This window comes from Solenopsis invicta, chromosome 8 (genome assembly GCF_016802725.1).
Source record: "Solenopsis invicta isolate M01_SB chromosome 8, UNIL_Sinv_3.0, whole genome shotgun sequence".
Classification (NCBI taxonomy): domain Eukaryota; kingdom Metazoa; phylum Arthropoda; class Insecta; order Hymenoptera; family Formicidae; genus Solenopsis; species Solenopsis invicta.
Window position 1 is genome coordinate 22657878 of NC_052671.1, and position 17407 is coordinate 22675284.

At 32.5% G+C, this 17407-nt stretch overlaps 1 protein-coding gene across 1 annotated transcript; it reads right to left on the reverse strand.

The window, feature by feature from the left end:
• Nucleotides 1–204: 204 nt before the first annotated feature.
• On the reverse strand, nucleotides 205–8972 carry LOC105208244 (zinc finger protein 391). Its single transcript, XM_011178050.3, has 2 exons — nucleotides 8584–8972; nucleotides 205–2714 (listed from the first exon to the last, which is right to left on the reverse strand). The coding sequence occupies exon 2, from the start codon at nucleotides 2704–2706 to the stop codon at nucleotides 1009–1011; it is 1698 nt and encodes a 565-aa protein (XP_011176352.1). The 5' UTR covers nucleotides 2707–2714; nucleotides 8584–8972; the 3' UTR covers nucleotides 205–1008.
• Nucleotides 8973–17407: the final 8435 nt, after the last annotated feature.

The window sequence follows — 17407 nt, forward strand, 5'->3', positions numbered from 1 at the left end:
ATAAACTTACCATATATTTGAAATAAAGATAACACGCACATAAAATAAATATAAAATATGAATAATATATTTTTAATAGCAAATTTAAATTAAACGCAACAAAAAAAATGTAATAAAACGTTTAAAAAGGTGAAATACACTGCACGTATTTATATACAATATGTTTTAAAATTAATAGTATAATTTTTATTAAAAAAAATTTTCTATTTTTTAATGATCTTTTCTCAAATTATCCTTCTTTAAATTTTTTTCTGAAAAAAATTTGCTTTAACGAGATTACGTTTTTTTAATAGCTACAGTATTACGTACGCGCGGCTACCTCACCATGCACGCTCACGATCAATACGATCTTTTCATGATCGAGGAATATATCCAGTCTCTCTTTTCATTTTTCACGCATTCAACATACACGTAACATTAAAGCCTCAAAAGATCAAGAAGCTTATCGAACAAGTTCGACAACATAGCAAATGTTGTCGCTCGTAAGCTGTTACACGCAGTTCGTTACATATTGTGTAAATTATTATTAAATGTCATTAAGTAACAAACGCAACTTCGATCACCGAACTAACTTGGTGCGATCAGCTTTTTCTCGGAAGCTGATTGTAAATGGAATTATAACACGTCAATGCTGCAATTTATTTGCGTTACATTCAAGATTTATCATAGAAGCACCAAAGAAATAGGTGAATTTCTTTTTCCTGTTCAATTGTTAAAACGAAAATGCCACATCTTTGCCACACGCAGTTTCGCGGCACATTGACAAATTAAAAATCCATTATTCGTGCACTTTGTAATTATCACTGGAAATCAAGAAACTGCTAAAAATCATGACTGCTATGAAGTTCTTGTTCCTCTCAAATTTGTCCTGATCATAGGAATAAAAACGGTTCTTTCCAATTCTCAATCTTGATGTTACCAAAATAGAACCTTCCGGAAGATCCTTTCTTCCAGTTTCTGAAAACATCTTTGAAGCGATTTCGCGAAGCAGTTAGAGGTTTCGGTGCACTATGAAGCTCGTGCAAACTGGATGACGGAATTTTGCCTTTGTGTCGCAATTAGACTGTCACCGCTGCCACTGTTACTCCTGTACTCGCTCTCCATAGATTGAAGAATCATTTTGCTACGTTTTCTGGGCGGCAAGATCAATGTTTCCCGTGGTGGTATTGCTAGATCCAAAGCCAACTCAGGTGACGATGCTGGACTTTCAGGGTTGCTGCACGGTGGCGTAAGCAATGGTTCTCGATCGATCTTGACGATCCCGACGCTGTATTCTTGTCTCTGACACTCTTCTTCAACCGCCTCCAGAGCGGCCTCAACTCTTCGGCGTGCGTCATTACCCGGCAGATTTAAAAGGGACGAGCAGTCAGCAGCATCAAGATCGACGCCGCTACTAGCGGTCAAACCGAAGCTAGTGTACGCTGGCTCGGGATAGAAGAACACGTGGTGGGTAACTGGTTCGAGCGGCGTGCTCACAACCACACTCGCCTGGAAGCGTTTCTCATCAATGTTAGTGAGCACAGGTTCTGCCGTGCTCGACGGTGGTGCTACTAATGGCTGCGAATATTGCTGCTCTCTGCTGCCGGAATAGAGATAGTATGCAAAATCGCGTTGAACGGCGTAAGCGTTCGACGTCGAATCCGGATAGGCTTCTTCAGTCTTCAAGTTCTCCTTATTATCAACGGTAATACCTGGTAAATCTGGACTCGCTGACATCGTAGTCGAGTCAAGATTGACACCACCGCCGTGAGAGATCTCAACGTCCGGTTCGATTGGCGAGGAGATACAGCTATCAGTGACCGTGGAAGTGACGGATGCCGGCGATTCCGGATGTTTCTTGATATGCAGTTCCATCGTTTTTTTAGAGCCGAAGGTTTCGTTGCAGATCGTACACTTATACACTTTCTCGCCATAGTGTGATACCTGATGCAGCTTTAGCACGTGGTTATAGCCAAACGCCTTGCGGCAGATGTCACAAATGTAGGGCTTCTCGCCGGTGTGGGTGCGTGTATGCACTTTCAACTGCTTGGAACAGGTGAAGCCCTTCTTACATGCCTTACACACATATGGCTTCTCACCAGTGTGCGTGCGCATGTGTATTACCAGCTGACCGCTCTGTATGAACGTCTTGGCGCATACAGTGCACTTGTGCGGACGTTCGCCGGTATGAATGCGCATGTGGCGGTGTAGCTTGCCACTGTGTTCAAACGCGCGTCCGCAAACGTCGCATTTGTACGGTCGTTCTTTCGTGTGGATGCGCCGGTGTACGCTGAGGTTCTCCTTCACTGAAAACGACTTGTTGCAGTACTCGCACTGGTACGGTTTCTCACCGGTGTGGGTGCGATAGTGGCGCGTCAGTCGCGCCGGCACCGCGAACGTTTTGCCGCAGATGTTGCAACGATATGGGTCTTCGCCTTCCTTGCCGTGTGACCTCAGGTGACTTTGATACACGCTCTTCTGCGTGAAGTTCTTCTGACAGAGCAAACATTGGTATTTTCCAATCTCTGCCGTTGTTGGACTAGCCGGAGCTGCGGCCTCAACTCCATTGCACGCCGGTGTGGCCGCGAACATTGTGAGATCCGGGCTGCATACCAAGCTTTTCACCGAAGTTGGAGTCTCTAAACCGGTTGCCATATCACCAATTGGCGCCGATATTGACATCGCTGGATTCGGCAATACAGATTCCGTCTGATAGTAGCCCAACATTGAGGAAACTAAAAACAAAGAGTTCAATTAGTTAAATCATATTTTTTTTCTTATATTTACGCAAACATTTTGTAACGCGTGTCTTAAATGTAACGTATGTTTCTTTTTTTTTATGTGCCTTATGCTTGTCAGCGTGATCTCTTCTGCATATATCTGTAGATTTGCAGAACGTATTTAGTAATACAAAATTATAGTGCGGCTACTCTGATTTGTCGTATATGCGATCTTTCTCCCGTACTCTCTCGGTTATATGATACAATAAGTAGTCGACTACAATAGGTAATCAAGAGCAAGTACTTCTTGTAAGTTGTTGATTGTACTTAAGTATTTAGTACATTAAAATTAAGTAAAGTCATCAATATTGACATACTCTTAAGCGACACTCTCTTATTTATCAAAAATTAAACACTGCATTTTATTAATATATAAATATTGTCTACTTAGACAATTAAAAAATTAAATAAAACCCGTAGTTAATAAATGTCTTTTAAAAATCTACTAAAAATAAATTCTTTAAAAGAAAAAATAAAATTTAAACAAGTTTAAAAAATAATAAATATGATAATATTAGATTATTTTACATATTTGTAGTACTCTGAAATTTTTTTATTTATACTTGTGATTTATAAAAACCACATGGAATAAGAAAACACTAGAAAATTTTTCTATCAAATTAGCAACTCAATCTTTATATTATCACGTTACATTTACGTTGCGTTTTGCGGATAAACATAAAATATTTCTACATAAATTAAGCATTTTACATAAAAATGAAAAGCTTTTAAGAATTTACAATATCATTACAAATATATAATTTGTACAAATTTTGTACAGATGTTAAAGAAAAAGAATTTAAAAAATGAAAATGTATGTTAATGTTAATTTTGTCAGTCGAGATTTATTTTTTGTCAAATTTTTATTTTTACTTATCTTACAAAAAATTTAATTATTGCCAAAAAGGCAACAATACGAAAAGATATAAAAACCGGTTTATCATCTAGTAAAAAACATTTTCTAGTTTACATTTACGTTTTCAAAGTTTTATTTTTTGTTTTTGTTTAAAAAATACAGTTCAAAAATGAAATAGTACGTCAGTCTTGAAGACCGCCTTTTATTCAATTGAGTTATTCAGGCTATGCACGAAATCGACAAACTGTATAAAGCGTGTAACTCTTGAATGAGCAGTTTCATACTACAAGCTAAATATTCAATATTGTGTGATATGTATAGTAATAATTAATTTCATTATTGTTAATGTAGTAAACTTCTGATTACATGCTAATGTTATTTTAAATATTTGTTTATGAATAATTAAAATCTTAATAATAATTGCAGAATATAATGAACTTTTAGAATATTTTATAAATGTGATAAGATAGCTTATACGTGTCGACAAAATCTGCACAAATGCAGGATTACTGTTAAGTAAACAATTTACTGTAAATGAATTGCAAATATATATCTTATTGTGTTGCTCAAGAAAACTATATGATTTTGTATTGTAACAAAAGTACAACGCATTGTACAAAAGACGACGCAATAAAATTGCATATATGAATATACATGCTTGTATATACATATGCTTGCTTTATAATTTAAACACAAACATTTCAAATGTTCAAATAAATCCAAGGCGGAGCCTTTTGTCTTTTAGATGATAAAACAGCAAAACATACAAATATGATGCCAATCGAATATAAAATTACATTAAAATAAGAATTCCTGCCGATAAAACCAACACAGGTTGTTCGTATGTAAGTTAATGCAATTAGCGAACAAACGTTACATAGCAAATTACAGACGTTTCCTAGTTTTGGATTATTTGCAATGCGCGGGTGCAACTAAAACAATTATGTATTTTTTCTAAGAAGCACGTTTAACAATAAAATACACAAATAACATTTAGTTCACTATGTGAATAAAAAATATAAATCTATCATACAATGACGCGGACCAGAATAATATACATGGCTTACACACTGCGTTAATTTTTGGGTTTGTATGTGGAATAAAAGATGGTACCCGCACACTGAAAATGGTCCAAAACTAAGATCGAAACGTCTGTAATTTGCTTTATAACGTTTGTTTGCTAATTACATTAACTCACACACAAACAATCTGTGTTGGCTCTATCGGCACAGATTCTTATTTTGATTTATTTCTTCAGAGCCTTTTCTAATCAAATTTAAAATTATATTGATTATATGCAAACGAGATTTTAAATACATTATTGTTTATAAATTCGAAAAGTTTTAATAATAATTGCAGAATAGGGTAGGCCGAGGCAAATCGGATCAATTTTTCTTCATAATTAAAAAAATAATAAGAAACTGTAACTAATAAAAAAGTAATTTTGCTTTAAGTTTTACAATAAATTTTTAATATTTATATCTTTGGTTTAAATTTCATATAATAAAATAATACATAAACGTAGTATTACTTCATGCACAACAAAAAAATCAAGAAAAGAAAATTATCTGATTGGGCCCAATATTGAGGGTAAAGCACCGAGGCAGTTAAAAAATAAAATAAAATTTAAAAGAAATCAAAATAAATAAAAATAAAGTCTTTGAAAGAGACTATTAAGTCATTTTATAAACTCTTAGAATTGAGAGTCGTAATTTTATATGAGAAAACAATTTCTTCGCGTACGATCTCTGTACTTGTATCATCGAATGACATTGAATCACACGCAATACAGAATTGTTGTCTATTGTCCTCGCTGTAAAAGAAGCTCGCAAAAGTAACTACCGTGATAAAACAGATTATATAAAATAAAAAAACTAATGATAACTGTCTCAAAACTAATAATGATCTAATTCATCTCGGTCAACCTTATGCTATTACTTTGAAAATATTATACAACGCGATAATACTCCGTGTCGGATTTACATGTTTGATTGTGAAATTTTTATTCAAACTAAAAAAAACAGATCCTAGGTATTGTAATAGCAAGTATAATAGTTTTACAAATTTAAATTTCAAATAAAATACGAACTGTTTGTGAACAAACGGACAAAGAATATTCTTATCGTCTAAATTAGACAAACCCTCAAACTGCGTGCATAACCGCTAAGCGCCTGCACGCGCGCAGCACTATCGCATGACAACGGTTGCGGGAGGCCGCGGGCGTGGTTGGCGGTGCATGCACATAGTGCACCGGCCCGTTTGCCTTCCCTCGCCACCGCTCGTCTTCGCACGCCGCGACTGAAACCCGTACGGCCGCCTCCACGTGTACGAGTTGCATTTTTTTATAGCGATCACCGACCTCGTCCAACTCAGCGCGCAGTAAGGACGTCGAGGGTTACATCACAAGAAGAGCGCGTGGCGGCACATGTCGGACAATAATCGCGTATGATGCTCTCTTTCTTTCGTTTTTTTCCTTTCTTTCATTCTCCCTCTCATTTTGTGGTCCACCTCCTCTTCCTGTTCCCTCCAACCCTCTCTTCTTGTATTCGTTTTTACAGCAATGAGGCCATTGCTCTTTTCGATAGAGCTCGGACTGATCGACCGACCTACGACGAGTATCGCAACGCACAAAAGGGATACGCAAAAATCGTATTGATCCACAGAAACATCCCCTGTATCGAGGGGAAATATCACCCTACGGCCAAACCTCTGCTCACGCCCGGAAGACGCTTTCGTGCCGAATTTTATCTAACTGCGCCACTACTCTTCCTCTTTGTAACTCAAATAATCTTACGATGATTTTGATCGGATTTTAAACAAATTATCTTAACAATATAAGAATAATTGAATACAGAGCCTTGCTTGATTAGGATTCATATATCTTATGGTAAAATTTAACGAGCCAATGTTTACGCGATTTTTTAATTCGTAATATTATCGGCACAGTATTTACTATTTTCCTATTATGTCCTATCCTAGTAGTTAATAATATTTCCTATTTTCTATTTGCTTTATTTATATATTTCAATTTCCGCAAATTTTGTAAATTTGCAATTATGCATTTTATATTCTTATAAGTTAAAATGTTTGAAAATATAAAATTGTGTGTGTTTGTGTGTGTGCGTGTGTGTGTGTGCGTGTGTGTGTGTGCGTGTGTGTGTGTGCGTGTGTGTGTGTGCGTGTGTGTGTGCGTGTGTGTGTGTGCGCGCGCGAGCGCGCGCGCGCGTGCGTGTGTGTATATGACTCGTGATCTGTAAAAAAGTTAATATTGTAGCCTATGCATGTATTACGTACATACGTAATATCTCTGTTATCAAGTGATGAATTCTAGTGATTATTAATGAATGATTTTTTTATTAGCCCATTGTTATGCAATGACGCTAATGCTTATGCACAATAGCAGACTTTTATTATAAAGTATTTTTAATTTTGAACATTTCAAAATTTTTTCAAGGTTTCACTCATTTTCTTTAAACTTGAGAATTTTATCAAACAAATATATACACTTGAATATTCTTTTTCTTTTTTTTTATTAAAATTTACTTAGTTGTTCATATTTTGAGTTATGCATATTTAAACATGCATGGAATTCTGCTAATGCAGTTCTTAATTGTGCTAAACAATTCTAATATAACTTTTTTTATATTGAAGTAATTATTCGATAAGTCGACTATAGTTTCATATATACGAATATGTAAATGTACATAAATCTGTAAACCTCTCTTCATTTTAACTTAAATATATAATTTTATAACAAAACACTAAGTTCTCTTAAACAAAACTATTTTTTAAAATATATTTTAATGGAGAATTCATACACAGATAAAAATGAGTATTAAAGCAACAATTTATTGTTTCATACACATATGCAAGAATATAAAATTTTCTTGGAAGAATTTATAATCTTAAACGGACATAACTTGCTTACATAAAAAAAATTTTATTCTTTATATAAGCAAATTATGTCTATTCAAGATTATAATTTCATCCAAGAAGATTTTATATTCTTGCTTATATATGCAACAACGAATTGTTGATTTGATACTTTTTTTTGTGTTATATCACCTTTTTCTCTAATCAGTGATTAAATGTTAAATGCCGTATATATGAAATCACATAATGACTTACATGTAATAAACAGAAAAAAATGTTTATTTGTACAAATATTTTGTTCGTAAATATGTATATATATATATATATATATATATATATATATATATATAAAACGATTCTATTAAGAGAGAGAAAATACGTTTATGTCTTTGATATTATGTTTATTTTAAAAATATACTGTAAATAAAAAATTTCTTAATTTTAAGGATCTGATAAATTTGGCACATGTAAATTAGATTTTAAAGAAATTATATAAATTTAGTGATTACTACGCGTTCAGTAAGAAAACACTTTAGTTATCAACATGCATTTGCAAAAAGAAAAGAAAAATGAAACGAGATCTATCAGCAACAGAATATGATGACGCGCGATTCTGGTTCGGAAAGTTGATGACAGTTGGTTCCTCTTCGCGCCTTCTGCGGCGTGTTCGTGAGAAAGAGATTTTATAATATCCATTTAATATTTAAAATCAAAGTTACAGAAACTCAATTTTAAACTGTAAATACGATGTCATGGAAGAGATTTTAGCTCTTTTCGCTTAATGTAATGACAACTGTCATTTTATCACGTCCAAATCTACAAGATCTGCAGAAAATAAGATTGCAAGTTCGAGTATGTAGATAAGAATTTATATAAAAAAAAACGGTAGTCAGAAAAACTCGTAAAACAATGCGTAGAAAAAGAATATGCGCGAATTAAGAATATGCAAACGAAATTTAAAAGATCAGAAACAATCGTTTTCGTGAATCGAAGATTGTGATCTCACTCTTAAACAAGCCGTTGGCAAAGAAAGATGATAAAATAAATAAAAATAAGAGACAGATTAAGATCCTGCGATGGAGGAAAGGTACTCACCTGTACGCTGTGTTACACTTCAGTGTAATCCAAAATCTGGGTTGCACGCACTGGATATCATCATCCTTCGTTTCAATAACATCGGGAAGAAGTTCTGCACCAATACTAAAGCGAGTGATTAGTAAAATCTCGACTTTAATTTGAAAGGATCCGCAAATCAAAACTCGAGAAATTTCCACGAGAAAAAGCAAAAAACTCGAAAAAGAAACAAAGAAAGTCGTTTCTCTTCTTCTTCTCGTAAGAGACGGGCCAAGACGAAAAAGCGAAAGACCCGCCGCCTCGGGGCCGGCCAATCGTACTGTACAATGTTTACCTCCTTGGCCGCACCGAGCGATCACGAGCGAGGCGCACACGCACGAGCGCGCGATCCGTGTTCCCCACCGCTCTCCTTTTCGCATCACTTTTTCCAATTCTCCCCCTCACCCGTCGTCATGCTATCGCCTGCTCGCTTCATCCCTACCTATACCCGCTCTGCTGCCACCTCTCGTTCTTCGCAAACCGACGGCAGCGACCTACAATTTGGGCGGCTGAGTGCCGCTCGACAGCACGTGGAGGCAGTCGGCGTGGTCGGCGCAACCTAGCTTGCGCGTGCAATTCGTCACGACGAGCGCGTGGTAAGAGGCGAAAGAAGAGAGGCGCGACGGACGACGGTCGCGGGAGAATGCACAGGCGTAACTGGAGCTTGCTGCGCCTTCAGCACTCTTGCCGTATTTTATTGACGTCCATTATTTTTTTTTTTTTTGCATCCGATATTCGCTACATTGGCTATAATATTTATCTTCTATTTTAATATGTAAATGTATAATTGACTTTCTAGATTTTTATCTACATTTTTGTTAATGAAAAATATCATGTAATAAGCATTGATTATATCATGTCTCATAAGAACCTGTTATCATTTTATTATTACGCTACTATTATTGTTCCTAATCAGTAGCGCGTTTACTGCACGTAGTAAAGCGTAATTGCTGTTCATGTTATACAAACAAGACAACAATTCTTATCAATGATTCGTGTTGATTCGTCCGCGTGCATATTGCTTACAAACTGCAATCGACGGCTTTATTTCGAAGTTTAGGCGATAAAACTTATTACTTTAACTAATGAATTATTGTTTTAAATGGTAATCGCGTCTTTTTTGCACAAAAATAATCTCTTATTTAACTCATGAAGACTAATATCAATTGCACAAAGAAACCTTGTTAGATAATTGCATCAGTTAAATTTCAGACACAATAAATGAAACAGGGAACAGGAAATAAGGAATAGTTTAATATTAAATTAGGTATTAAATAAGGGAAACATATAAAACGTTTTTTATTCACCCTATTAAACTGTTTCTCCTTTCCTCTTCCTTTCCCGTTTATCGTGTCTATACCCTTTAAATTTAAATTAAATCATAGATTTTCCTATACTAGATTACGAATATGGTTAAGGAATTGTGTCAGACCGGATATCTGCTGTTTTGGAATCAAGAAAATAACGGTGACATGTGTATTAGTGTGTAGATGTAACCCGTCAATAACACTAATAATGAGAATTACACTTGCACATTGGACTGTGGTCGACATTTTCTTGACTACAAAAACCGAATATTTAACCCGACATACTGCAAGTTAGTGATCTAGAGTAGTATAAGAATTTGTAAACTATAAAAAAAAATTGAAAAAATTTTTTATAAAATATGCAAAAATGTCATCTCTTCACAGATTATGTATAACAAATTAGGATTTTTAAGTATTAAAATGTATTGAAATGTTATATTAAAAAGGATATAATTTAATTCTCCATAAAAATCTCTGTTCAATTTAATATACGTTAGAAAAAATTTTCTCAAAATTTAATGTAATTTTACATAAATATGCTAAAAATTAATACGATATGCTTCGTACGATATTGTGGGAGATCTGTGGATATGTTTCTACGCGCGATACGCCATTGCCTGAAAGACAAGAAAGGGAAAGAAAAGGTAAAAGGAAAGAAAGAGTATATGTGAGATTAAAGAACGAGGACAGCGAAAGGGACAAAGGGGGGCGGAAGGAGGAAGCGAGAAGGAAGAGGAGCAACGCAGAGGGTGCAAAGGATGCAGTGACCTGCGGACTCTTCGCACGTGTGTAGTCACGAATTTACTATCACACGTGCATCCACACGCACGCTCCCGAATTTCTAATCTATACCTCAGTCAGAAATGATCAAAGTCGAAATCGAATCGAAGTCGAATCAACATCAAAATGATATCAGATTGATGATTTCGAATTGATGTCGATACAACATCAAATCTATTATTATTTCTGCTGGGGCATGGCAGGTTAAGCGCTTCCATAATACTATTGCTTTACCAAATTTCATAAACATGAGAGACTCTCTTAATATCGGTTTTCTCTAATATTAACTCATTCACAAATTCAACTCATTCACATGACGAAAATAGAGCCACTGTCTTTCCCATTATCGATACTCCCGATGTTCAGCTCCTGTGAAAAGAAAGACAGTATTCGAACTATAATCACAATATTATTTAATATAGCATATACTTTTAGACATTTCATTGCTCCATATATATTAGGCGATGCATACAAAGCATTAGAACGCTTTCCATTCAACATCGATTATTGTGGAAAGTTTTTAATCTTTAACAATTTTATATATAAAGGAGAAGAAGATATATGGTACCTATTTCTATTTTATTAAATAAATTTTTTTATAATCAATATTTTATACTAAAACTTGAATAATTATATTCGTCAAAGTATTGTTTAACTGAATCTAAACTCAAAGTAATGAAATATTTATTACTTAGGATGTGATTTATAAAAATGTGACGCACTGCCTAAATGAAAAAAATATGCATGGAAGAAAAAAGGTGGTGGTAATATGGCTAGCTCAAAAATAATTTTTAAAAAATCGATTTAAAAAAGAGTATTTTATTACAAAATTATGTATTTTTAATTTTCCATCGTTTACAATTTTTCTAATTTAAAATTCTTTTGCATTCGAAAGACTTTAGAGATATCATTAGAAATATCATTTTATCCCTGCTTAACATTAAATAACGAGCATAAAATTATATCTTAAAAGTTTTTAAACACTGCCCTTTAGATAATAATCGATTTATCGAAGAAATATTTTGATATGACAATTTCGCTTAAAAAAAACGTAACAAAATCTTGTGTTATTATTTACCTTCACATAACTTGAAGTGCGTACAGACGAATAAAAAGTTAAATAACGAAAAAAACACTCGAGTGTATATACATTCGTATGATAATACGCTCAAATTTAAAAACAATTAGAAAGTATGTAAAATTAAGTGCTAAAATGTACCTTGAGGGGGAAGCCTGGTGTAATGGGTGTAGTGGATCAAAAATTGATATTTTTACATAATTTAATATTTTAACTCATCAAAAATATGTTCCTTGAGTTCTTTAAAATAAAATTCGAAGATTTGACTAAGCTACGACCAGTTTCATTACTGACTGTCAACTGATACAGCGCGGAGCGTGTAGTGGCATGCGGTGTATCCCTTCTATCGTCTTATGTTTCAAAGCTAAAATATTTATTTTGTTATCCTATAATCGTTAGACTTCAAAATGTAAAAAAAACTGCAAAACTTAACGGAGGAAAATTAACGGACGAGTTAATAAAAAAAATTACAAAATATTGTAGATTGGCAATAGGAAGAAATCCTAAGTCTGTTGATAAAATGAAAAAAGCTATAATGGCAACTTTTTATTATCTAAGTTCAACAAATAAAAAATCGCAGCATAATAATTGTCCTCCAGGAATAGATACATAGTTGGTGTAAGGTGGCGTGTCGCAGAAACTGCTGGTACTATACAAAAATTTGAGCACCCGCCTACATCCGGATGTGCAGAAAAATTTATTGCCAATATATAAAGAGCTTTCCAGAAAAAAATCTTTTAGGAAGAGATGTTTAGGCGCGCACACGTAGAATGCAAATGAAAGTTTCAACTTGACAGTGTGGCGTTTGGCCCCCAAACATCTTAATTGCGGCTTAATAAAATCGCCGCTTTTATAGCTGCTGGCGTCTTCAATGAAGGTTATAGAACAATTTTACAAATAATGAGCAGTCTCAATATTGTTATTGGTCAGCAATGCAAAATATTTGCTGATCAAAACGACGCACATAGAATACTGAGGCAGAATCGCCGCAGCACAAGCAGCACAAAAGAAGCTCAATCGGCTCGTCAAGAAGAAAAAGCGGCCTTACAAGAATTTTATGAAGAAACGGAAGGCTTACTTTATAAGCCTAGCATAGTACTAGTTGTAAGTACTTGAAAATTGTTAGTTATCAGTACCCAAAACTTTAAACGCGTTTTTCTCAAAACTACTTTGAATTAGCGTGCAAGATAACTCAAAAACTATTCATCCGACTGAGTTCTCCTTGTGCACACATTTAGATAAATACTTTCCTCATGATTTAATCCTACATTTATAAATGTATTGTTTAAATAAATTATTTTTATTGCATAATTAACACGAAAATTTTTCTTAAAAACCGGTATTTTTTTTATATGTAATAATATTACTTTTACATTTTTGCATTATTGTCTTTAATTTTAGCATCAATTATTAATATAAACTCTACTAAAGAGAAATCGATTTTTTTTGTTTCAAATGAATACAAGCAGCGTTACATTGCACGGCACGAAGTGACTTCAACGCCGACACATCCCATTAATACTATTATTATTTATAAAAGACATTATTTTTTGTTAAAAAATATTTTTTAGTAGTTTAATGTTATAATAAAATATCCTGAAAATTTCAAAAGAATTGGTCATATAGTTTTTTCAAAAAAATTTCGAAAGTCACCTTATTTTCGCGCGTTACACCAGATTTTCCTTTTAAAAAAGTTTAGAAATGCTCAAAGGTAAAAATGCCTTATAACAATTGTTAGCTATTGTGTATTGGCATATTACCGCCACTAAAAAATGGCGAGCTACTAATTGAATAATTATATAAACAATTGTTAAAATTTGTTACCTAATAACAAAAATAATGGGAGTAACCGTAATGTCTATAATACCCTCTTCTTTTCTAACAATTATGATAATAGCCATAATACCTTCTTCTTTTCTAACAATTCAGAAAAGATTTTTCCTTATACTAATGGAGGGATCTTGCCAATAAGTTAGCCACAGAAGAGTCTGTTCAAGGAAGATAATATTAAAAGAGAAAAGAATATATTCCGTCTCAAGAATATTATATTCTGTTGCCTCCCCACTTCGTGTTCTTTTCTTGAGAGAGTTATAAGTGACGCGTTTCACGATCACTCGGTGTTGTTTTGACAGATGTAAGTTATGTTTCTCTGTGTATTTTATGAAAGTATTGATAAAATTATATAAATGGAATTTGAATGTTAATATGATACATAAGGATAAAAGGCCTATGTCAGTCACAGCGATTCTTGGTACCGAATAATAATTTTTAATTTATTTATTATAATTTTCTACTTAAACTGTGCAACGCATATTCATCGAATTTAAAATGCAGTCATAAAGCTAGAATAGTAACTCCAGTTTGAGTTGGACATTGTAATAAAAAAATTATTTTGCGGCACCGCTGTGACAGATACGATCCTTCCATGTTTGTGTTTTAATTTTGTCAATCCGATATAACTTATTATTGTTATTAATATAATGTTTGATTTACAAATATTAGTCGTATCTTGATTGTTTCTATGAGTCCCAATATGATTTAAACATTTCTGATGAGATTTTACATGTTACTTTTTCTTGAGTTTTGAGTATCAAACTTTTACAATGTTAGAGGAAAAGTGTGTATTATTAGAGCTCTATATTATAAGAATAGCGCAATCCTTTTATATAAGCGATGCTGACTTTATGGGTATAATAGGTCTTTTATTCAATGAGCGTTCAGTGATTCTAGTTTCCACATTTTTTAGTCAAGCAGCATTTAGTTCAAAAAGCGGTTGTTTGCGCTACTCTTAATAGAGCTCTAGGTATTATCACTACTGTGGACATTATGACTAACCCCATTATCTCTATTATTAGGTGACGAATTCTAACAATTGTTTATGAAATTATTCAATTAGTAGCCCGCCGTTTTTTTAATGATGCTAATATGTCAATACATAATAGCTAACAATTGTTATGAGCCATTTTTACTTTTGAACACTTCTAAACTTTTGCAAGGTACATTTTAGCACTTAATTATACATACTACTTTATTGTTTCTAAACTTGAGCGTATTATGACACGAATGTACGTATACACTTAAATACTTTTTGTTATTTAAATTTTTATTTGGCTCTACATATTTCGAGTTACACAAAGTTAAACAATAACAGAGATTTTGTTAATACAGTTTTTTAAACGAAATTTTTACATCAAAATATTTCTTCGATAAATCGATTGTTACTTTGAAGGGCGATGTTCAGAAACATCAGAGATATCATGTTATGTTTGTTGTTTAATGTTCAACGGGAATAAAATGATAGTTCTAATGATATCTTTAAAGTCTTTGATAGCAGAAATTTTTTAAATTACAATTATTTTAAATGCAAAATTAAAAATATATAATTTTGTAACAAAACACTGTGTGTAACAATTTTGTAACAAAATATTGTTTGTAACCAAATACTGAAAAGGACTCGAATTGTGAGTCGAAGTGTCTGCGTTTTATTGTAAAATTACGTTATAAACTTACGTTAACTAGCGTGTAATGTACGTCTTTTATTATCATATCTAATTGCTAATAAATTTTATGTGCACAAATACCTCGTGCCGACTCTAATAGATCAAACTTTGTTTTCATCTATAAAAAATACTTTGTTTTTTTAAAATAAACTGGTTTTTAAAAAATTATTTTTGGTCTAGCCATATTATCACTTTTTTTTTCTACAAATTATGCAATGTCACAATATTATAAATCACGTTTTAAGTAATAAATATTTAATTATTTTGAATTTAGTATCTGTTAAACAACACTTTGACGAATAGAATCGTTCCAATTTCAATATAAAATGTTAATTATAAACAAAGTTATTTAATAAAATGAAAATAAGTGCCATATTACCTTCTTCTCTTCTACAGTTTCAAATCTATAAACCATGTATGAATATTATTACAGAATAAAGTTCCTAGGCCAATTACGTATTAATAAACTTACTTTTACCTTGCTATCCTTGTCCTATATAAATCTTATTTTTCTCTCACCTTTCTCTTCCAGATAACTAACAAAAAGTGAGCTTTATCACATCAGATAAATTAATGCACTACATATGTGTTGTAAACATGTTATCAATTTTTTGACAATGGAATCTAATGTTGCGACAATGGAACTAAGCAACAGGAAGTTAAAAACACACCATTAGTTAATGAAGACTTTACATAATTGAAAAACAACAGATGTTTTCTGGAAACATCGTGTCCTTAGATTGCTGAAATTGAATGTGGCATGCATAACAGAAAAATGACAACATGCTGTTCTCATTTGGCTTTCTGGGCTGATTCTAAGTTATAACTGTTGTAACTTTATCTGTATTGTAATCAATATTTCTATTGATCAAACGTTTAGACCTAGTTTATAATAATAAAATAAAAAACTATACATTGTTCTAATGATTAACATTTTTCATTTTATAAATTGACTCTTAGAGATAGTAGCGCTCCAAGTTTTTACAGAATTAATGAATTGTAACTTTATAAATTACGTAACATTTTAATTCCGGTTTATTAATAAAAATAAAAATAAAGCTTAATTGCTTGTTTACAATGTAAGATTATCACTGGTTAGAATATATTAGTGTAAAATAAAATCGTTTAATATTCTGAAGAGTGATTACAATACAGAATAAATAATGTGATGCAGCGTGATGTAATTTTGCTTGATTTATAGTTTGTATATTATCGTATTAACAAGCCTTGTATGAACTTGAACAGATGCATAATAAGATGTTTGCTAAGATTATAATAATATGCAGTTATATAAAGTTTTAATTATTCTGCATATAGTTTTGAATAAAATGTGTAATGTTGAACAATATTATGATAAAAACTGGAATGTAAGCTTATAATCTCAGTGTCGTTACAACCGTATAATGTAACTAAAGAATTAATGTAATGGAATGCTTATCAATGCTTATAGATGAAGACATTATAAATGTAACGATCCTTTTTTTTTCTCTTTAAATTGTAAATTGTAAATTATATACGTTCCGCTTACCCGATAAACTTCTGCCCATAATATAATATAATCGGTAGAATTCTTCTGGCTAGAACAACTTATATCTACAATAAATATGCGTCAATATCAACAGAGTTATGTAAAAAAAATTTCATTACCTTTTATTCTCTTCTCTAACTTTGTAATAAATACAATTTTTATTTATATACAGAATGGAAAATAATATTCACGACAAAAATTCAATTCAATTTAATTCTATCTCATTTTTATTCCCGAAATCAGTGAACTTCGGATTACACGAGAATGCGACAATTGATTCAGTTACTACGAATTGGTATATTATTAAAACAAATTAAAGTTTTATTTTCGCAATTATAAAAACCAAATTTTGAATTGAAATAAATTAATGACGTCTTTCTTAATAAATTAAACATTTCTGATTTGTTTATTTCTGCATGTCTTATTTGTATCGATTTTATCACATGTATTATTATTATCATGTTTTTCTTTAAGGGGTAACGCCACTTTAGATGAAAAACTGAATTTTGAAAATTTTTTTTCAAGAACATATAAAAAAATAGACACATTGAAGTTAAGGGCGTTACTAGTAATATATTTAAGTTTATAAAAAAATTTTGTTTTGAATTTTAAT